This window comes from Pongo pygmaeus, chromosome 6 (genome assembly GCF_028885625.2).
Source record: "Pongo pygmaeus isolate AG05252 chromosome 6, NHGRI_mPonPyg2-v2.0_pri, whole genome shotgun sequence".
Lineage (NCBI taxonomy): Eukaryota > Metazoa > Chordata > Mammalia > Primates > Hominidae > Pongo > Pongo pygmaeus.
In genome coordinates, this window is record NC_072379.2 from 40,973,936 (window position 1) to 40,997,972 (window position 24,037).

The 24,037-nt window shown below is 51.3% G+C and overlaps 1 protein-coding gene across 1 annotated transcript in view; it reads right to left on the reverse strand.

Moving 5' to 3' along the window:
• ADCY1 (adenylate cyclase 1) overlaps positions 1 to 24,037 on the reverse strand; it is a 147,450-nt gene that overhangs the window by 117,958 nt on the left and 5,455 nt on the right. The window contains exon 2 of the mRNA XM_054494800.2: positions 11,205 to 11,354. Within this exon, the coding sequence (XP_054350775.1) occupies positions 11,205 to 11,354 (150 nt within the window). The remainder of the gene's footprint in view (positions 1 to 11,204; positions 11,355 to 24,037) is intronic.

Sequence of the window (24,037 nt, forward strand, 5' to 3'; positions counted from 1 at the left end):
CTATTTCTCAGTAAACTAAATAGACAACTTCCATATGACCCAGCAACTGTACTTTTAGGTATTTGTGCCAGAAAAATTAGTACCTACGTTCACACAAAAACCTGTGCATGAATGTTCATAGCAGCTTTATTCCTAATAGGCCAAAACTGAAAACTACCAAGACATTCTTCAATGGGCCAACAATTAAACAAACTGTGATACAACCACACCATAGAATGCCACTTAGTAATAAAAAGAAACAAATATTGATATATTCAACAATATGGATGAACCTCCAAATAATTATGCTGAGTGAAAAAAAAGCCAATCCCAAATGTCTACAATATTGTATGATTCCATTTATATGAATTTTTTGAAATCACAAATTTATAGAAATGGGTAACAGGTTAGTGATTCCCGGTCTTAAGAATGAAGGTGTTGTGGAGGGAAGTGGATGTGGCTATTTAAAGGGAACATGAGGGATCCTCAGGGTGATGGATGTTCCATATCTTGGCTGTCCCAATGTCAATATCCTGGTTGTGATATTGTACCACAGTTCTGCAAATGTTGCCATTGGGGAAGCTGGGTAAAGGGCACATGGGATCTCTCTGTGTTATTTCTTACAACTAAATGTGAATCTACAAGTAGTTCAAAATAAAAACAGTTTAATTTAAACAAAAAAAAAAGATTCTGAATATGGAGAAACTAGAGGCTTTGCATACTCCTGGTAGGGATGGAAAATGGTGCAGCCACTTTGGAAAACAGTCTAGCAGCTCCTTAAAATGCTAACCATAGAGTTACCACAAGACCTAGCAATTCTACTCCTAGGTATTTATCCAAAAGAAATGAAAATGTGTTCACACAAAAACTTGTACATGATTTTTTATAGTAGCGTTACTTATTATAGCCAGAGTGGAAACAACCCAAATATGTATCAGCCGTGAACAGATAAACAAAATGTGATCCATCCATACAGTGGAATATTATTTGTCCATAAAAAAGAATGCAATACTAAAACATGCTATGATCTGGATGCACCTCAAAAACATTATGCTAAGTGGAAGGAGCCAGTCACAAAAGATCACCTATTACACGATTCCATTTGTATGAAATGTCCAGAACAGGTAAATCTATGGAGACAGAAAGTAAATTAGTGGGTGCCTATGTCTTGCTGGAGGACAGGTGTGGGTATACATGGAGAGTGACTGCTAATGGATATGAGGTGTCTTTAGGGGATAATAAAAATATCCTAAATTTAGATTATTGTATACTAATTTTCTATAATAAGATCATTTGACATATGTATTAAATAAGATTAATGTGTAATAAGACTAAGATTCTTATATAATTCCATATAATAATAACTCTAGGAAAAAGCATTTAAATGAACTTTATTCAATTGGACAAAGTTTATTTAATTGAACTTTATGGTATATAAACTCAATAAAGCCGTTTAAAAAATGAAAAATAAATCACAACTGTAGTGGTTTGAGAAGGTGCCGTCCATGGGCCAGCCCCATTTAAAAATCCATACTGCATCATCACTTCAATGGAAGTCTTCTTTCTCTTGATAAATATCTTCACATGATGAGAACTCAAAATTGTTCCATTTACCTTGTTAGGGTAACAAATTGAGTGTGTGCTTTAAATAGCTGCATATTATTTTTGGAATTCTGATTTAATAATGGCATCTGAGGAACAGCCAGGGCTCTGGGAGGGGCCAGCTCCATACGATGGAAGAAGGAGCTGAACTCAGGGATACAGGGCTTCCTGGACAGGGTGCAGGCAGCGGAGGAGGAAGCTGAGGGTGACCTCCTATGCCTCTCACCCTGTGCTCTCCAGCTGTGACAGGCACAGACTTCAGGCTAGACCCTTGTGGGGGACCATGAACACCCTGAAGCCCCCAAGTGGTCTTCACCACCCAGTGGAGCTGCACTTCCAGCCCATAGCCCCTTCCTCTCCAAGCAGAAGGAAGGCAGAGCTCATGCTTACCAAAAGTAATACCTGTGACCACCTCCACCTCAATTTGCTGCCTGAATGCCTCCTCCAGTTCCCACCTCCCTGCCTCTACCTGGCAAACCCCTACACATCCCTCAAAGCCCTGATCACTCTTGCTCTTCCCCATAGTGCGTCCCTGTTCGGTTCAATCAAGGCCACCTCCTGAAGCCCTGGCACTGGTCACTTCTGAGAGCATCTCTACAGCCAGAGCAGCCCTGGCGTCCTCTGCCCTGCCCCAAGCCCGATTAGTGTTCTCAGCCGTGGTGTCCTCCATCCACACTGCTGGAGGGGTTCAGGCCCCTTCCCTTCTCCTGGTACCAACTCCAGGCTGGACATGTCTGGAAGGTGAGGGCCATCTCCACTTGTCCTCACCCCTACCTCTCATCCCGAGTTCACTAGCAAGGTCACAAAAGCATGTGTATGAGATGCACACACAAAGAGGCCACCGCTGGGAGCACTAGGCCAAAGAAGCTACAGGATCAATTCCCCAATCACACTCAATTGCATTCATTCACTACACACCTATTAATGAGGACTCATGACTGCACCTCTACCAGCCATTGCTCCACAAGGTAAAATCACCATTGAGACAAACCAGAAGGAGGATTGGAAAAAAAAAAAACAAACAATAATGACCTCTAAAGTTGTGGCAGTACTGCGAAAAGGAGTCTCCTTCCAGGGTGGACAGCAGGCCCTGAGCAGAGGAGCAGGCTAAGGGTGCAGTGTGCTCAGGTATGGATACCACCGCCCCTCATCACCTACAACCAGCCACACTCAGGGCTGGTGGATCTGAGGCCTGGAGCCAGTTAGGGAGCTGCCCAGCCACAGTCCATCAGAGCCAGCTGAGAACCTGCCTCCTGCCACACGCAGTTCAAGTAAGAGCAGCGGGGGAAAGGGAGGAAACCCAGCAGGAAGGGACCATCCCCCAGCCCAGGCCTGCTTCTCCACCAGCTGCACAGGGGCGGCCATATGTACTTTTATTTGCACTCAGCCATCCAGGGAGCCCAGAGCCAGGCACTCACCAGTCCAGGCACACTCATCCAGGACTCACATGCAGCATCTCCTTGTTTTTAAATCATACACTCGACTTTTATTTGAAATAAAATAAGATGTTGTTAAGTGGCTGCTATGGACTAAATTGCGACCCTCCCCTCCATATTCACAGGTTGAAGCCCTAAAACCCAATGTGGTGACTATATTTGAAGTCAGGGCCTTTAGGGAGGTATTAAATTAAAATGAGGTAATTGGGTGGGCCCTAATCCAATGTGGCTGCGTTCCTCTTCTCCTCCTAAGAGGAAATCAGGAGACACAGAGAGACACCAAGGGTATGCGCACAGAGGGAAGACCATATGAGGACACAGGGACAAGATGGCCATCGGTAAGTCAAGAAGAGAGGCCTCAGATGGAACCAGCCCTGACAACACCTTGACCTTGGACTCTGCAGCCTCCAGAACTGTGAGGAAATACATTTCTCTTGTTGCAGCCACCCAGTCTCTGTTACGCAGCCTGAGCTGACCACACCAGTCCCGGGCTGCCTCCCTCCAGACTTCTGCCCATGAGAAAGACAATTTCTATTTTGTTTAAGCCACAATTTTCCAGGTCAGTTACTAGCAGCGAAACCAGATTCTTACTGACGTGCTGTCCCAAGGGGGCACTTTACTCCAGACAGCCTCTCCAAGCTCTGTCTTCCTCAGCGGGCGGGGTCAGAGCCTGCCTCCCCGTGGCTGCTCTCCCTGACTTGTGGCTCTGCTCCTCGGGCTCTTCCAGGAAAGGCCAGTGGGAAACCGCAAAGCTCCCTGCAGCCTGCAGCTGTGTGTGCCAAGTCCCTCACCCTGTCAGAAGTCCCCTCCATGGGTCACTTCATGTCACTATACTAGACATAGCTGGGCCCAGTTCCCTAATCATCTGAGAGCCAGGCTGCAGATGCTGGACTCCTTGCAGCGATCTGCCCTCTCCCTCATAGACCACCAGATGCCCACAGCACAGCAGATCCCATGTCCTCACCAGCATGGAGGTGGGCCCTGGTGGGCTCAGGGACCTTTCCTCTCCCAGCCACACCTGGGCTCTATATCTTAGCACGTGGCTTCTGAGCCTGGGCTGTTCCATCAGGGAGAACCAAGAGGACCAGTGTGTCCAGGAGCCACATGTTGGCCACCACCTCCATCTGCCACGCAGACTTCAAACAAACTAGGAAAAAGACAGATGTGGCAAGGCCGCTCAAGGTGGCTCACACCTTTAATCCTGGCACTTTGGGAGGCTGAGGTGGGCAGATCACAGGAGGTCAGCAGTTTGAGACCAGCCTGACCAACATGGTGAAACCCATCTCTACTAAAAATACAAAACTAACTGGGCGTGGTGGCACATGCCCATAATTCCAGCTACTCAGGAGGCTGAGGCAGAACTGCTTGAACCCGGGAGGCAGAGGTTGCAGTGAGTTGAGATAGCGCCACTGTACTCAAGCTGGGGTGACAGAATGAGACTCTGCCTCAAAAAAAAAAAAAAAACAGATGTGGCAAACAACTGGGTACCCACAAACCTCCTCACAGTCCCCCAGGACATGCCACAGAGCCTCCCACAGACCAAGGCGACAACCAGCTCCAGCATCTTCCTCAGCAATATTGCAGCACTGGCCACAGGATGACAGGGAGGAGACTCTGGGATTCCCGGAGCTGATACAGAGCAAACTGTGACGCACAAGCCACAAAAACCAAGCAGAAGGCGGTGACTGAGGGGCCCAATGTAGTGCTCCTGGAGAGCTAAGAAGACTGAAGAACCCAGTGGCCTGTGCCAGCCACAGGGGAACAAGACGCCTCAGCATGGAGCCAGATGTGTGACATCCACGCAGGAGGGGGATGCCCCCGACACCATTTTTGACGGTCCCCAGAAGAGATGCCGGCATTCAAGGCAGGAAGGAGGCTGGGCAGGGGCTGCTCCAGGAGGCCATGGAGCAGGTCACCTCCACTACCCAGCATATGACCAACAAGTTGGGAGCTGGGAGCATTCTAGCACCTCTGGTGCTGACCACAAACACCCTGGACCTCAGTTCCACTTGCACGGGTGTCCTGGCAATGGCAGGGGGCTGACAGCACACAGGAGTCATGTCGCCCCGACCAGGCAGCATGCCCTGCCCCTCGCTCCTAGAACCTGGTGCATGAAACAGCAGCAGGGCAGGGACCAAGCATCCACCTGACGCCCGCCCAATCCACTTCGGCACCAAGAAGCCAAACCACTAATGAAAACAGGACTGAGAAAGAGGCTTTCCCTGCCGTCCACGTGACAGGCCTTTGTGAGATGTGGGAATCCGAGCTCCACCCTCCATAATCACCAGTCAGGCTCGACCTGGGCTCAGAGAGCAAGCTTTCCATGCTGTGACTGATCAAATTGCAATCGCGTTTTCCTTGAAGTTCTGTCTAACTCATCTGTAAAACCATCTGGGCTTGCTGTTTACTTTTTGATGAGCTTGTAAATTACTGAATCAATCTTTTTAATAATTATAGGATTTTTCAGGCTTTCTTTTTCTTTGCGGATCATCTTTAGTAACTCACACTTTTTCTGGAAATTTGGCCATTTTGTCTCTCTTCAAATATACTGGCATAAAATTATTCTCAGCATTTCCCTATTATCTATTTTTAATCCCTGCTTTATCTGCAGCCTTTCTAATCCCTCATGCTCCTTATTTGTGTCTGCTCTTTTTCTTCTTGATCAGTCTCTCTAATGCTTTTCTATTTCAAAGAACCAACTTTTGACATTTTTGTTCAGAAACAGAAAAAGCCCTGTTAAAAGAACCTTCACACCCCTTTGGAGCATTTTAGCTCAGTTATTTGTAAGCCTAAAACGTCCGCGTGAGCATTTTTTAGCTGAGGAGGTCTGTGGCCACGAAAGGAGGAAACAGCCATGTGGTTCCCTTGGAAGATCCCGGGCTCACCCTGGCTCTGCCACTGGTGACTCTGTTATTCGCTCTGTTATCTTTCCTGGGTTATTTAAATTTTCAGAGCCCCAGTTCTCAGATTTATTAAGCAGAATGAAGTCCTTACATTCCTAACCATGATACAGAGGGCTGAAATTAATTTTAAAGAGATCTGACAACTCAGAAAGAACATCTTAGTACCTCAACCTTCTTCTATTCCGCCCAGACCCTGCAGGCAAGGACAGATGAAGGGCAGGGGCCCAGCGTGACCCTTTGTTCTGTTTCTTTGTTTTGCTGTGTTGAGAGGAGGGGTCATTTTAGCTCATTCAAATCCCCCCAAAGGAATCAGCCTCAGGCACACTGACAATTCAGGTAAACCTTTCCTAAGTACAGCAGAGAACTTTCCAGACAGACAGGAAGTAGTCCAATGAAACAGCCCCCCATCCCCACCCCACCCTTCTCCTCCAGAGCCTCTTGTTCTATGGGCTGCCCTAAGAAGGTGGAGGGAAGGAGAGTGACAGCTACTGTAATATTTCCCCTCGTAAGAATGTTGGCAGAAGCCTCGCCCCTTGAGACTGGCACCTGCCTCGGCAGGAGCAGACCAGACCCTTAAAGCCTCAAAGATTCTGCAGGGCAACCGCAGGGCTATTGACACTAAACAGTACAGGAGGGGAAGGAGAAAGCTCCTAGTGTCTGTATCTGTTGTCACCTTCTTCATGGGTTGCTGCAAAAGTTAGCAGTAAGTAGGCACAGAGCACCTAGGGATGCATCCTGGCTGGTAAAAGCCAACACTGGCATCATAAGTCAGGAAATTGAGAGGTGCTTCCCAGGGCTTAAGATGAAGCACACCCTACTACTGGTGTCAAAACATAACTTATCAAACTGGGCAAGAACGATCTGGCATTGGGAAACAGAGGCATCCAATGCATAAACAGAGTGGAGAAGAGCGTGAAAGCCGGTGGCCTCCACCCCTGGCACTGCCAGGAGGCTTGGAGCAAGGGCACTGCTGCTGCAGCCATCTCCATCTGTTCCATCAGTTCCCATCCTGGAACAAAACTGGTTCAGCTGGGACAGGATAAGGAGTTTTAATGTTGGGAGTTTGCATTTCAGAACAGCGGTCCCCTGCTGTGCTCTCCTGCAAACCCAGGCAGTCAGTGGGGGCCATAAAGTGCAGAACTGTCCACACTGGGAGGTGTTTTCTGAGCCTCCTGAGCCAAACTCCTATTTTGTAAACTGAGCACAATGCTCTCCCTACTCACAAAGCCGCTGACCACAGTGCCTCTGAGTTATGCATTCATCCCCCAGGAAGAAACAAAAAGAAAACCACCGCCAAACTCCCCAGCGTGTCTGCTCCCCTGCCACCACGCACTTACCTGTGCACTGACCCTCAAAACGTGTTCATGATGTCTCTTTCCTGCTAGGCTCAGGAGCTCCCCTCTGTGAGCACAGAAATACAGGAGCCAGCCCTGCCCCCCTCTCCACCGGTCAAGCCATCTCCTTCCAGCTGAGGTCACAGGACATGAAATGATTTCCCTCAAAGCATTGTGCATGGGAGCGTAAGGCTCGGAGTCTGCCCACAGGCCTCCCCTCAACTTGACCTCACTCAGCCCCCATCTTCCAGTCCCTCTGGACGTGCCCTGCATTCCACCACCTCCTACCAGTGATGCCCACATCGGCTCCCAGGACCAGGGTGCATTGACCCAGAATCCCTCTCAGGACTGAGTTGTGTCCCCCCCCAGATCCCATCCCCAAACCAAGGTGTGTCCCCCAGATCCCCTCTTAGGACCAGGGTACATCCATCCACCCAGAAGCCCTCCCAGACCGGGGTGTGTCCACACCCAGATCCTCTCCCAGGACCAGGTGTGTCTCCCTGGATCCCCCCACAGAATCAGGTCACATCCTCCCATATCCCCTCTCAGAACCTCAGTGCATCCCCCAATCCTCTCCCATCACCCGTTGTGTTGCCTGGACGGTCCAAGTCGCTGGAGAAGGCTCTGGGAACAGGTGCTGAATGGAAATGTGTCATGAATGGAATTAAAACATGAAAGGCAGATGCTCATGACTAGCCACATGGTAAGGCTCCCTCACCTGTCATTCAGGAGACTGGTGTTTCATGCTGACACACGTGAGGCCTGGGCAGGGCTGCCATGGCCACCTCCAGGCTCTCTGGATGGCCAGGCAGTCTCCAGGCAGATGCTGAGGGGCAAAGTGCCTCTGTAGGTGAGAGACCCAAGAGCTGGCAGGGCCCTGTTGGGCCGCAAGTGCTCCCCTCTGCCATCCCAAAGAGACAAGGCTCCCTGCACTGACATCGGGCAGCAGGTGGCCAGGAGGAACCTGAGTGCTGATTACCAGCCCATCTAGGCAGACAGTTATTGTGAGATACAACCCTGCAGGCTCAAAGGGAATCAACAGAAAAAATACAGCAAAAGTCAGGACAGCTGAGGTCTGAGGATACACTTAGTAAAGTCAGGGAAGGCATGTCCTCAATCAGCGCTCATGTGTCAAAACATCAGCTCAGCTATGAAGCAACAGAGGAAATCATGAAAGAAAATGATCCTTCCATTTGAAAATATAAAAGATTGAATTTTACACAAGGAAAAGCAAAGCTAGAGAAACAGACCTGGGGAAATGTGGGGATGAGGCATCAGTGTCTCTGTTATACAGTGAGAAGTTCACCCGACTGCCAGGAAAGTCAGAATATAACAGGACAGAGGGTTGGAGCGTACTAGTCACAAAGAAATACAGAAGGTGAACAAGCACGAAGGAGTCGCCACCGTCAGCCTTAGTAAACAGAAAGGGGCAGGGAAAACAGGAGGTGCCAAGTCCTCACAGAGAGAGAGGGAGGCAGGGAGGGAGAAAGGTGGAAACCAATAGGCAGAAGGAGAGGGAGAAGGGGAGAAAGACAGGGACTGCAGAGCAGCTTATCAGAACCCCGACCCCCTTGGGCCCCACCCCGGGGGCTTTCCCACCTACAGGGCTGGGTGAGGCCTGGTAATCTGCATTTCTGACAGGCTCCCCACTGCTGCTGATGCAGTGGTTGGCCTGGGCTGCTATAGAGAGCAGAGTGTAAGCAGACATCACTTATAAAGATGTAAAAGAGCACAAGTTTGGGAAAATACCTCAGAAACTTGGGAGAGAAATGACATATTTACACTGCTAAAAATGTTCCTCGGTGAATACTTCATATGCGTGAAAAAAAAACTCTTTTAGAACGTGGTATCTAAATGTCAGACACTGAGAACACTGCAGAACATGCATTAAGGGGAAGAATAAGCAGATGTTTTAAATCACATTTATCACACCAGTAGCTATGTCTGTGCAAAATGGTAAGCAAAAAGACAAAAAACAAAATTATATGTACACCAAAATGACAATCACGTGGGGAAAAATACACATAAAGACAAAATCTGAACAATAAATAGCATTTGGCTGGGTTAACTAGATTGGGTGACATTTTGAAAATGTCCTGCTTAAGAACATCCACTCCGCAGTTAGAACTTGGACACATTTCTGAGCCTTCCTGAGTGTGGACTGCCTCCTCCATAGGGCTGAGGAAAAAATCCCTTGCTCACAGAGCTGCTGTAAAACCCAGTGAAATGCTGCACATCAAGCAGCAAAGGCTAGACTAGACAATACTGGGAGGAAAGAGAGTCCTTAGGAGAAACAGCAAGTGTCAGAAAATAAATGAAAAAAGACCAACACAGAAGTAGGAAAGGAAGGTATGGAAAAGGAGATGGGAAGGAGATAAAAGAGGAAAGAAAAGGAAATGCACACAAGCAGGGCCCATGAAAAGAGCCTTTGCCTTCTCCACTACAGAGGATGTAGTTAAGGGAAGAACAGGGCTTCCAAAGATTCATTTCTGGGATCTTATGGAGGTAACAAAATAAGGCTATACGCCTCCCAGAAAGCACAAAGGAGATATCTCTCCCAGTGTTACTGACTCTGGTCTAAGAGAAAATGCTCAGGGTTCAGCCTCGAAAGATGCTCAATTTATACACACACTGACACATTCATGCACACACATAGACAACACATCAACACATGGGCATACACACATATACACATATCCCTGCATATCACAGACATATACACACAGACATACAGGCATGCCCACACAGACACACACATCTACATGAATACAAAGCCACACACACATGCAACCACACAGATGTATAGATAGGCACACACATGCACACATACACATGAGCACAAGCATTCACAGACACACATGCACACATGTACAGAGGCAAAGGCAAATGTGCACATATCCACACATGCATCTCCCCAGGGATGCACATGTACATATACACAGACACATACCACTGCCCACATATCATCCACATGGACACGCCCTCCTACGTGTTCACATAGATGGCAACGCACACACCACCTAAATATACATATGTGATCTATTTCTCAACTATATCCTACTTTTATTGTAACTATTAGGGATCATAACAATGTCTATACATGAAATGTGTTTGTGAGTTTTTACATTTATATTTGGTATAATACCTTGTATTCATACAGTTGAGAAAGAGATCCCATATGTCAGCTACAGGCCTGAGACATCAGCAGTTTGGTGTCGCAGAGGCCTGTAAGGCCCAAGGCTGGGGAAGAGTCTAGATCCTTCCAGTGAAGGCACCTGGAATGTGCCAGGCTTATCCTAAGCACTCCCAGATGGTCCTTCCCAAGCCCACATGCTGGGCACAGGCCCCAGGCAGCAGATAGGGAGCCCAGAAGATGGGTCACAGAGGGTGGTGGGAACCTAGGCATGGCTCCTTCCAAGCCACTGCTCTTTCCCTCGTGGCTATTTCATCCTGAAAATGGGGTGACGTCGGCCACTGGAGGAACCCCAAGGGCTGTGGGTGCTGTATCATGACCACCGTGACCCCTCTACAACTCCCAGCACAAGGGCATCTCTGCCTTCCAGAAGTGCCAGTGTGCTCTGGGGTCGGCCACACTGAGCCTCAGGGCCACCTGCACGGTCACATTCACCCAAGGCCCAGCCAGGACCTGCCTTGCCCTCCCTGGGCAGCTGACCTATTCCAGCTGCAACCGGAAGTCTGTGCGCCCAAATGCTGTCCCCAGAGCAGCCCCATCTCAGCACTATTCCATGGGCAGCAAACCCAGCCTGCCTGTCCATTTGCTAACTATAAAACCTCAAGGCATCTCCTCCACAGCCTCAAATACCAACATGTACCACTGGGAATTGTGGCCCATGTCACCATGAGGTAAACTGAGGCTCAGGAAGGCAGCTTCCTCCACCTCCCCAGCCCCACAGTCAACCCCTCTAGGCTGACTGGCCCAAGCCACTGACCTGCTTCTCGTTCTCATCCTCCAGCCTCAGTCGGTCCTCGATGCAGCTCCGGGCCTGCAGGAACGCCTTCCTCTGCGAACGCTCAGTCAGAATCCGCACAAAGACCCCATACATGTTCACACCGACGAAGAGCAAGGCATTGGCGCCAAGCTGCAGGGACAGAAGGAGGCAACATGTGGAGCCTGACATCCCACACACACGAAGAGGGCCCAGGCCACCCGGAGAACATAGCAAGAACTTTCCAAAAGCCACGCCGCCCGGGCCAAACCCACAGCGCAGGGCCAGGGACACAGGGAGTCAGCTAGGCAGGAGCTCATCCTCACCCTGTCCGGGTGGCCATGAGACAGCATGTCAGGAGACGAGGAGTAACCAGGCCTAGTGTCAAGGCCAAATTGTGTCCCCCAAAATGCATAAAGTCCTAACCCCCAGGACCTTGGGATGTGACTAATTGAAAACAGGGTCTTTACAGAGGCAATTAAGTTAAAATGAGGCCATCAGGGTGGACACTAATCCAATCTGCCTGGTGTCCTTATAAGAAGGGAGATGAGGACACAGACACAGGCAGCGGGAAGACTCTGTGAGGGCACAGAGAGAAGACGGCTGTCTGTAGCCCAGGAACGAGGTCTTGGGAGAGCCCAGCCCTGCCCACAGCTTCATCTTGGACTTCTGGCCTCCAGACTGTGAGATTCTCCATTTCTGTTATTTAAGGTACCCAGTCTGTGGTGCTTTGTTATAGCAGCTTCAGAAAACCAAGACCCCTGGAGAATACATATGTGTAGAGTGGCTGTTCCCACAAAGCCTGCACAAACTCCTCTGGAAAGATTCAGGAAAGGTGAGTTCACCAAAAAAAAAAAAAAAACAGCCCAGATGTTGATTTGGGGACACAATGAGCACCAGCACAAGATGGGGAAACGCAGTGTCCAGAGCCCAGTCTCTGCACACTCCTTTAGTCCTGTCCCCACTTCAGCTTCAACAGATGAGACACAAAGAAGGGGCCAGCCTGAGAAGGAGCCAGCGCTAGCAGTACACCCACACTCCAGGCTCAGGACCAGGCTCCGACCCAGGCATCAGGCACCTGGCACCAGCCTGACCCAGGGTTCCCCTCCACAATCACTTCCCGCTCCCCACTGCCTGCCACCGGTCTCCTCATCTGATCTGTCTCTACATCTTGCAGACCACTGGGTCTGGACACAGGCAACTCTGACGAGCCATGCAGGGCCACAGCATGTCCTGCCAGAGGCCCTGAAGAGGGGCTGCAGTTTGTAAGTATTGTATGAAACGGGTGTCCCTTGGTCGCTCGCAAAATTGGAGTATTTCTATGTCTGATTAAGCCCAGGCATTTCTACCTGTCTCCCAGGGAGCAGAAACCTGCAGGCTCCAGCTGTCACTGCTCCACATGGATTAACCACAAACACCCCCACATGTGAATGTGTGCTGCACACTATGAAACAGAACTAAAATCAAAAACAAACTCACACAGTAGTGTGGGGAGCAGCTGCCACCTGACGGGGGCCAAGAGAGTCCAGGAAGTAGACCCATGAGACGGGAGAGATAGGTGTCACCCTGATCGGGCCAAGCTACAGGCAGCAGGATGGGAGCCCCCAGACGGCTCTAGGAGGGATGCTGGGGCTGAGGAGCAGGTGGGAGAGCTGAGACTGACCAGGGGCAGGGGCCACAGGGAGGGGAGAGGACAGATTTGGAGCACCTTCAAACCTGAGGTGTATGACATAGCCTCAAAGGCACATCCATCAGGAGGCTGGAAAACAAACCTAGGACCAATGGTCACATGCAGTCTGGAAACAACATCAGAGCCACTCTCAAAGAGGTGACACAGAGGGAGGACAAGGAACACGAATCTGCAGGGCCCGAGCTGACAGCCATCCTCTGCCTGACACCTCCACGGGGGACCTGACCCTCACCCAGCACAGCTCCCCACACACATCAGACACACCCCCACCTGACCCTGTGGGGCTGACGACATTAAACACCACACATTGGCAAAGGCACAGGCAGGAGGTTGCCCCTGCTGGACAGCACCACCCTGACCACACCCTCTGCAGGCCAGACACGGGATGGCTGTCACCTATGAGGGGTCAGAGAAGGCAGCAAGACATCCAATAGGATGGTCTCTCCCAGACCCTGAGCATCAAGAAGGTGACCTTGAAATCTCCACTATGACCCTGAAGATCTCCACGGGACCTGAACACGGCCATTTAGCTTCCCTCTTGGTGCATTTGACAGAGCTGTCATCATGGTGTGGATACCACTCAGATCTGGCTTTTTCCACAAACAAAACGCAGAGCATGTTAGGGTGTGTTCAGTGCTCAGAATCACCGAACATCATGGATGTCTGGAAAGAGTCAGGGCCAGAGCAGGGAGCTGGAAGACCCAGGGGCCATCGGACACATGGGGCGCTGGAGCTGCCAGAGCTAAGCCAGCGAGGCGTGCGGAGGAGCCTGCACAGGAGGCCACCACTCACTTTCTAAAGGAAGTGAAAGGCAGGTGGACCCCAGCCCTTAAAACAAAAACGATAATTAGGAACAACAAAACCTCCCTTGGAGATTTTCCACATCTTAGCTTCCTTTCTCCCCTGGTTTCCTCCTGGAACACAATGGGCTTAGATTACAAGTGTATGACAAGAAGACCATGGGGGATGGGGACATAGCACAGCTGGCGGGTCAGTTGTCAAGATGACCGACCCTCCCCATGTGCATCAGAGCTGTTCCGTGTGGGGTAGCAGCCCGTGGAGGCTGGGGGGAATGGTGGCCAGTCCCCCTCATCTCTGCACTACATGGAGGTGCCCCTGCAAGCCCTCCCAGGGCCCAGGGAACCCTTTCTCAGAGGGAATCAGCCACTCCTCTCTTTTCGTTAGCTTGCCTCCCCATTTCTGTTAACTACAATCTGCCGGCACTAGAATGGGAACCATCACTACCTGCCCTTGGGATATCTGAAGGGCACTGTCACCAGTGAAACCAACACTCCCACTGGAAGCTTCAGACCCCCATGGCCCCTGGAAAGGAAAAGCGCCGTCAAACAACCCAGTCCTCTAGGAGCTGGGCACTGCCTCCCTTCAAAAAAAAAACCCCACGGAGGAGGGTGGTTGAGAAGGGATTGCTGCAGAAAGGACACTTCAATAGGGCTGGGTGTCGTCTGCCAAGTGCCCCACACCTGCCCATGAGCACAGGGCTCACCGCCGAGACACCCACGCCCCTGCATTTTCCCAGATGAGCATCCTCAACCACCAAATGCATCCACTGTGTTGGAATTGAGAGTTCCAAACCTGTCCCCAAGGTCTGGAACTCTCGATTCTCTCCATGAAGCTCTCTGAACTCACGGCTAGAGGGGCATTTAGATCCAAAAGATGCATGTCCCAGGGGCAAGGCAATGTAATGTGGCTTAGCACATGTCACAATGACAAGAAAAGCAGGCTCGGGTCACCACGAGTTACTCAGAGATGAGGGCTCCAGGGGCTGCAGGGGCCTGGGGGAGAGGCGGCCTCCCCACCATAGTCCGCTGGCCACTCCTGCGGCAGGGGATCCAACCCTGGCCCGGCCCAGGCCATCTGCACACCACCACCACGCTCCCTGACCACGTGGTGGCCCAGAGCCACATGCTGCCCACACCAGCCAGGCCCTGGGTGGTACCAGGTTGCTGGTCTCCCAGTATGGACACCCTCTCGGGCCCTCATCCCAGCAAGGGCTGTGCTGGGCTGCGAGCGAGGACAGGAGTCCAGGTGTCCTCACCAGGGTCAGACCCTGCCCTAGCCCTGCCTTCTGCCTGCACCATCACTGTGCCTCAGTCTCTCCATCCACCAGATAGGCAGATTGGTGGCAATTGTAGTACCTACCAAATGAGCTTATCAAGGAGACCTAAGGAGAAACCCAACAAAGGACACTGCGTGGGACACAGGTTAGACTCTGAGGCATCAGGGTGAGCCTGGAGCACCATGCAGTGCCAGAAAGTAAGGAAAGTGTTACACACACACACACACACACACACACATATGCAATGATGGGGGTGTGTCAAAGGACACAGCAGCCAACTGAAAAAGCCCCCAAAGGCCAAAGAGCCAGCACCTGGAAACACGCTGAAGAAATCTTCATGGGCCAGATTAACTCAGCCAGACAGCTGGGAAGAGAAGGGCTTCCCAGGGAGTCTGCTGGACTGAGCACCAGCATGCTCAGAAAAGGCAACCAGGAGGAGCAGGACCTGTCTGCAGGCCCTGGGGCATCTCTACTTGACTGTGCACCACCTGAAAACATCACCAGGGCCAGCTCCTCACTATGGGAGGCAGGTTAGACTCTGAGGCACCAGGATGAACTCGTGTTTGGCTTAATTCACAGACGGGTACATATGTAAACGTTTATAGAAATGTGTGTGCACATATATGTTCTAGCTCTGCCTAATGAGAGAAAACTAGAAGCAATAGCTCCCCAGGAGCAACGAGGACACGAGGAGGCTAGGTAATGGTCTTTAATAAAATTCTCCAATAAAAGGAACTGGGGCTCCCTGGAGAAATGACTGATTCTTGGGCTCAGGCAGAGAAAATATTTGCTAATCAAGCAAATATTTCTTTCTGGCCTGGAGCACCTTGCAAGGCCAGAAAGTAAAGCAAGTGTCTCACACACACACATACACACAAATGATGGGGAGGGGGTATGTCAAAGGACACAGGAGCCAACTGAAAGAGCTCCCAATGGCCAAAGTTGGAACAATTTCAGCTACACAAAGCAGTACTGAATTGTAACCCAAAGTATAAAATAAACATCAGTACTAATATAAATCAATGATTAAATAAAAAATAAATGAAGGATAACAGACGAATAGGCAAAAATTTGGAGCATTCCAAATCATTTATAGCTACTCCACCTTCAAGAAGGTAAACTCCCCACTCCTTCAGTATGGGCTCAGTACAGTAACTTCCTTCGGAAAAGCATAAAATGGAAAAGGAAGAGTAAAGAGAAAACAGAAAACCTTTACGGAGGAGAAACCTGCCAATACCACCTTAGCCAGCTGGTAACTGCCAGCAATGGCCATGATGAGTCCTGTTGACAGATGTGCCCTGACTCCTCTGAGGCCTCCTGCTGAAAACCAACACCCCAGTCTAACCATGAGAAAATCATCAGACACTGGAGGGTCACTGGACTAGCATCCCTCATGCTAGACACCACTCGTGGTCACTAGACTAGCACCCTGGAGGAGCCCTGGGCCCCTCCCCCAACCCAAAACGTCCCATAGTCCTTTGAGAAAGTATCCCAATTTGACATCATCATCCCACATCCCCAGGTACCTGTCCTTCCTCCCCTCCAGAGACAGGTGCCACTGCCCAAGCCAAACCTGCAAGTCCTCTGACCTTCTCTCTCTGTCCTTCTCAAGCCTTCATCAGGCCCTGCCCCTGACAGCCCTATGCCACCAACTTCTCTCTAATCCCACTGCCTGACACAACCCACAATCAGGCTGTAGTCAAAGTCCCCGTGAGGCAGACCCTCCCATCATCCCAGATTCTGGATGGAGCGCCACCTCCCTGGCACACAAGAGACCCGCTGAGCCCTGGACTCATCTCTGACCTGTCATGCCATGCACATACATGGGAGCACACGCCCCGGCCATGCCACAGCTCTGGGCAGAGCATGCTCTCAGACCCACAACCCTCACTGCAACCTCGGCCCAGAGGGTTTTCCCTCCTTTTACGGAGCAGCCTCCTGATCCCTGGACTGGTCTGGGTGGTCCCTTCTTACCCCAGGATCACTCCTATTGGGTATGAAAACCTCCCCATTGAATTTGCTCCCATTTTCAACATGCCATCACCCGGGCTGCCCCAGCACAGTCTCTCAGCCTGGGTGGCATTCAGACTATCCATGGGGACAGGAGAACCACTGCAGGACAGTCCTCCAAACCAGCCTCTCCTGAGCAGAGCAAGAGTGCAGGCACAGGTGGGGGGCCTGCTGGAGGGAGTGCTTTCTCATATGAACCAACAGCACTTGGGCCACAGGCCAGCAAAGAAGCTGACTCCACACAACTGCTCCCCGCACAGCACTGGGCATGTTCTCATTGGTAAATTCCCAGACTGTGATCAGCCTGCCATCTCCCAGGTGTCTGGATGGTGGGGTGGTCCCTCTGTCCCCCTCCCTGACTCAGCCCCCAGTGGACACCACTCAGTCACTCCACAGTGCTCACCAGCGGCTGAGTGCTGGTGTGACGTCATTCTCTTTAAACCGTGGCTGCTTCTTCAGTGTCTCATACAAGCAGGTTTTTAAATTAACGTAATTGCTTGTTAGCTTCTGGTGTTTGAATTAATAAAAGCGTTTTAGAATTAGCATCGTTTGAAACAGGGCCGGCAGAATGCTGATAATTGTTGGAGCCAGTGATGGGTACTCAAGAAATCACTGTGCTGGTCTCTCTACTTTTGTGTATATTTGAATTTTCCATAATAAAAATAAAATAACACAATTTTTTAAAAAATAATTTGACAGGCTCTCCCTGAGCTCCCGTCATCAGGTTTCTAATGTGTGAAGCTATATTCAACAGACCCGGGAAAGGATTCTCACGGGGACCTGGAGAAGCAGCCATCTTTGGTGCTTCCTGTGTAACCACTGGCATCTCAGTTCCAAGGGGGTGTTAGGGCCGCATGCAGCCTGTTCCTCCATGGTGCCCCTCTCCAAGCCAGCCCAGCCTCTCCTCCCAGGTCATGCACACTCACGAGGTCAGCTTAGGAGGGAGAAAGGAAAAAGCATTGGTAGAATCTGACATAAGGACACCAGCAGGAAAGTGAAGAACAAGGCAGGGAAGTCAGGAAGACAGATGCAAGCCCCCAGGTGGTAGAGCACCCTGGGGACAGCTCCCATCAAAGACAGTCCGCTCCCCACGTGTCTCAACACATCCCTGCCCAGAAGATCAATGAATGACACGGTGACCATCTGAGCCTCCCAGAGAGGGTAACGCCAGAACCTCAGAACAGCGCCACTTCCAGCTTGTCCACCCCCACCCACCCACAGCACCTGTGACACCAACCAAAAGGAGCCACACCATCAGCTGAGCTCTCAGGCACTGCCCATTTCTGACCCTTGAACAAACTGAAGCCAAGGCGCTTAGCATAAAAGATGTGCCCACCTGGGCCAGGTGTGGTGGCTCACACTGTAATCCCAGCACTTTGGGAGGCTGAGGTGGGTGGATCACCCGAGGTCAGGAGTTCAAGACCAGCCTGACCAACATGGAGAAACCCCATCTCTACTAAAAATACAAAATTAGACCGGCGTGGTGGCACATGCCTGTAATCCCAGCTACTCAGGAGGCTAGGCCAAGGAAGGAGAATCGCTTGAACCCAGGAGGCAGAGGTTGCAGTGAGATGAGATCGCGCCATTGCACTGCAGCCTGAGTAACAAGAGCAAAACTTCATCTCAAAAAAAAAAAAAAAAAAAAGATGTACCCACCCAACAGGACCCTGCCAGTGACGAGATCCCACCCAGCACCAGGACATGATCAGTGCTCATGAAACATCTGTGATGTCTGCAGTACAGATTTTTAAAAATTAACTATCAGAGATATTTCAAAATCTTTAGGCTAAGCCAATGTTTCCTAAACTGTGTTCCCTCAGTTAATCACTGACACTGCAGGGCAGGTAGGGTTTGAGAAAACAGCTGTCACAGAAAACAAGTTCAACGAACAAGTATTTAAGATCCCTTTTTGAGGCCACGGTTGTTTCAGAAAGGCAATGCGTTCTCTTAAGAAGAGGCTATTCCTCTCATAGGGGAATGAAGGCAAAGGCACTCATGACTTCTGGGAGCATCGCCACTGAGCATGGCTCCAGCACAGGCTCGCTGCACTGGCTGGCACATGGTGCACACCGAGGTGACCAACCAGAATGCTCTAGAGCAGAATGTTCCAGAGCAGGCTGCCCTGACTCCCGGCTCAGGCCTGCAACTGCCTGGCATCTCCTGAACTTTCCACCATCCTCCTAAGCAGACTCGCCCTCATCAGCTGCATGCTTACTACAATAATGCTGCTTCCAGAGACTGGACAGTAGAGCTGAGAAAACCCACAGGTGCCCCCACAGGCTGGGAGAGAAGCCCTCCTGGAGTGTAACCAGGTGACACTTCACATGGAAAGCGTGGATGCTGGCCACAGGCTGGGATCTCCAGACCTGGCTCTAGACTGTGTGGTAGGTGGGGGGCACAGGGGGCACAGAATGCAGTATTAAACAGGTTTATCGAGAAAGCACTGAGTCCAATTGTGAGGGAAGGGCACTAGAAGGACCATGTCCAGGGACAGGAGGTCAAGTGAGTCCTTAAGGCTAGTGGGCAAGAGCCAGCCAGAGAACCACAGTTAGAGACACACAGCAGGGGGCAGCGGGGGGCTCTGTCCCAGGCACGGCCCTGCTGTAAAGTGGCCATCCTCTTTGTCCACAGTGGGTGCCTGACATCTCCACACTCGGACATGTGATACCTTGGGCCTCACGCCACCTGTTGTGTAAACAACAATTCCCCAACCATCAGAAGCATCGATGCTCCCAGGAAGTGGGGGCCACCAGAGCCAGGGTGTGCCACACGCAGCAGGACGGTAATCAGGTGAACCAGGTCAGTAAGAAAAGGGCACTCAGGGCCTGGCATGGTGGCTCACACCTGTAATCCCAGCACTCTGGGAGGCCAAGGTGAGGTATCACCTAAGCAGAGGAATTCAAGACCAGCCTGGGAAACATAGTGACACTCCATCTCTACAAAAAATAAAATTAGCCAGGCATGATGGTGCACTCCTGTAGCTCCACCTACTCTGGAAGCTGACACAGGAAGATCACTTGAGCCCAGGAGTTCAAGGCTGCAGTGAACCATGATAATGCCACTGCACTCCAGCCTTGGCTACACAGAGAGACTTTGTCTCCAAAAAAAAAAAAAAAAAAAAAAAAACAGGGCACAGTGGCTCACGCCTGTAGTGTCAACACTTTGGGAGGCCAAGGCAGGTGGATCACCTGAGGTCAGGAGTTCGAGACCAGCCTGACCAACATGGAGAAACCCCACCTCTACTAAAAATAGAAAATTAGCCGGGCGTGGTGGTGCATGCCTGTAATCCCAGCTACTCAGGAGGCTGAGGCAGGAGAATCGCTTGAACCTGGGACTCGGAGGTTGTGGTGAGCCGAGACCGTGCCACTGCACTCCAGCCTGGGCAACAAGAGCGAAACTCCATCTCAAAAAAAAAGAAGGGGGAAAAGAACACTCAGGTGGCCATGCACCGGGGAGCCAGGCCAGCCAAGCACCATGCATCTGCATTTTCTCAGGCTGAGCCACTTCCCGAAGGCTGAAGAGTCTACTTCGGAGAAGGAAACAAGGAAACACTGTACTCTGATAAAAGAGCTGCTCTGTATTTTTAGAATCAAAACAAAAAGTTGTGCTCAGATTCAGAATGTGCTACCAGCATGGACTTTCTCCTCTGCAGGGCTCGGAGGCTGTAGTGCAGGGCTCCCAGCACTTCTGGGGACCCCACCACGCTGCTGGCAGCATCCTGTCCACCTGCTCCCAGGTTCCTCTAAATGTTACCAATGCTCTTGCACTTGTATGCACACACACACACAAGCATACACACATGGAAACACATGCACATGTAAGAACACACGCATGCACACGGGCATGCACCGACACACAAACATGCACATCCACACACGATGTGTACACACAGTCACACATCTCCACATGCACATGTGTGCACACAGGCACATGCCCACACAGAGGCCCCACCCAGAGAGCTGTGTTCAGGCTCTACGAAGTCACATCCGAGCTCTGGGAAGCAGACAGCTCTTCTCAGCTCCAGGCTTTCTTCCCAACCCAAACTGAAGGCAGAGCGAACACTAAAGCCTGGAGATCAAAGCAGTTCCTGCCATCCCTTTAATCCAGGGAGATGGGATTGTTCCAGGGACTGTGCTGCCTTCAGCACAAAGCCAGAGCTAGGCTGCCGCAGTGGGCTCCTATTCTCCTTGCCCTGCCCCCAGGGATTCTCCCACACCTCATACATCCTTCCTGGGGCTGGCTTCTCTGCATGGCAGAGGGAAACACACATGGGGTAGGAGGACATATGGGACCCCCTTAGCAAAATACTGCAGAAGACACCCCATGCTCCACTGAGAAAAGAGCCCAGATCAGCCTGAAGAGGGCACAGAGAGCTGAAGGGTTAAAGGGGACAGAGGAGAAACACTGGGAGGGAGAACAGGAAGACTGGGAGGTGGAGGCAGGCCTCCCACCCCACCCCCCACCACCCCCCAACCCCCCCCCCAGGTGCCTGCTGTGGCCTGCACTAGAGAGGGGCACAGCCGAGTGGCAGGCAGCCCCACTCCCTTCCCTAAGGAAAGCTTTAGAGTCCTAGCCCGGTCCCTGCCTCCACAGCTCCCAAGTCCCATGTGGACATGCCTGCCCTCCCACCAGCCCTCACTACACTTCCGTGATGCAGGTAAGGCTGGCAGCCTGGCTTCCCTTCACAGGCCAGATTCTGAAATTGCCAAGGTCACAGAGCTGGAGGTGCGGGAACTGGGTTTCAACCCAGGTCTCTGTGGTGGTGCTGCTGAGACACAGGGCACAGGCTGCCCTCCCTCAGGGACCAGGATGGCACATCTACTCAAAAGACCCACGGCACAGGCTGCCCTCCCTCAGAGACCAGGATGGCACATCTACTCAAAAGACCCACATACTAGTAACAGTGAAGTGAGTGTAGGTGAGCATGAGCATGTGAGTGTGCATTAGTTTACAAGTGTGCATATCAGTGCACTTATTGTGGGTGTGCATCAGTGTGCAAATGTGCATTGCTTTGTGAGTGTGTGAATCTATAAGTGGGTGAGCATGCATGTATTTGTGAGTGTACTGTGAGTGTGTGAGCTAGTGTGTAGGTACAAAATGAGTGTGAGGATGCATGTGACTGTGTAAGTGCATGCACACAAGTGGGTATGGATGTGTGAGTATGCACTGGTTTATGAGTGTGTGTTTCTGTGTGATTATGTGCATGCATGTTTAGGGGAAGAATGAGTGTGAGTGTATGCATCTGGGAGGGTTTTTATGTGGGTATGTGCGTGTGTGTGTGTGTGTGTGTTTATGCGTGTATATGAGCATGTGTTTATGCATGAGCATGTGTGTTTGTGTATGTTCATGCAAAGAGGAGGGATGGATATAACTCATATGCTCAAATGGAGAGCAGGAAAGGTCTCTTGCCATTACCTTGCTCAGCCCCTCAGGGTAAAGGGAGGAGCCTGTGGTCATGTGAACTCCCCAAGGGGGTTATGTAGACATGGCTAGGTGGCCAGGCTGCTTTTCCTGCCCAAACCATTGCCCCTGCCACTTCAGCCCCCATGCTGCTTGGGGCTCAAAAACCTGGCTGAAAAGGGGTCAGCCTGGCATGATGGCCACAGGGATGCCGGCCTCCACTGCAGACACATGGCCACCTCCAACTGGGGCTGTTCCACAGGGTGTCTAGTACAGTTGTCAGAGAATGCTTGGGCTAAACAGACTATGCCTGCCACCTGCATTCTGGGGGTCTCTCCCAACATTTGATCAAGACCAGCACCTCGCTGCAACTATTCAGTTTTACTAAGTCAGAGACTAACTAGTAGGTCATCAGCTACATACAGCTATGTATGTAAGTGACGGTAAGGGGTAGGTCCCACTTCACTGAGCCCAGAACAGTGTGGGGAGGACAGGGAACGTCTCCCAGACACAATCCATCCATATTAACTGGAGGATGTATCTGTTCTACAAAACCACAGGAGGGAGCTACTGTTCCCTTTGGTGAGGGAGAAACTGAGGCATGGGGATCATCCCAAGCCCAAAGTCACACAGATACACTACAGCCCCTGAAATGCCAGAAGAGTCACTCACCTCACATGCCCACCAGCTTCCGTCTGAGTCAGGAAATGGTCCAAGGACATTTCTGGGCATCTGAAGGAACCTGTGAACCTAAGGAGTTGATCCCTGACCCTCTCAACCTCAGAGATGTGACAGGAGAGGGACATCGACCTAAAACCACTGTGAGCCCCAAAAGGGCAGGCAAACAACTCTAAAAGCCAGTGGTGACAGTGGCAAGTGGACACCACTGACCGCAGCCTGCTGAGTGGTCCCCTCAGGTCCTCACACAGCCCCCAGCACACTCCCACCTCCTGATGGCCACACTCGGCACTGCTCCTGGGAGAAAGCGCAAGTCCACAGTGTGGTTTTGCCCCACTACTCTCGCTCGCTCGCAGCCCTGTGCTTGGTCCAGTGATCCTGGCTAAGCGCCCAGTCCACAGGGAAGCCGCCTCAAGCGGTTAGGCCTGGTCTGTCCCCTGTGCACACCTTCAAAGGTCACCTGAATGTTCTGCCCTGTGGGACTACAGTCTGAGTTATTGACCAGGGTCTCCCCAATAGACTGCAGCTTCCCAGAGGAAGGGAGGTCTTATTCTCCCGGTACCCCAGCCCCCAGCTCAAGCCTGGCACCTAAACACCGTGGGGTCATGGGAACCAGCACAGAGAGGCAGCGAGGCCCCGGCAGCTGCAGACTCCACCCGTGTCTGCTCCCAGCTCTTCTCAGGTCCGTGAAGGAGCTGCCCCCCTGCCCCTCAGCCCACTGTCCATCAGTGCGACCAGATTCAACACGTGTCTAGGGCTCCTTCCACAGTGCAGCCCCTGCTGGGCACATTGTGGAGGGGCAGAGAAAAGCCCCTGGGCCCACTGGACCACCTCAGAGGTGGAGTGAGTGGGAGCCCCCGGCCCGATGGCCAGGACCATTCTCCCTCTCTTTTGTCTAGACTCATTTCCTGCTCACCCTCATCCCAGCTGCCCTGACAGGGGCAATTCTGGAAGCTTTTTATGTTAAAGTTAACTGCCCTT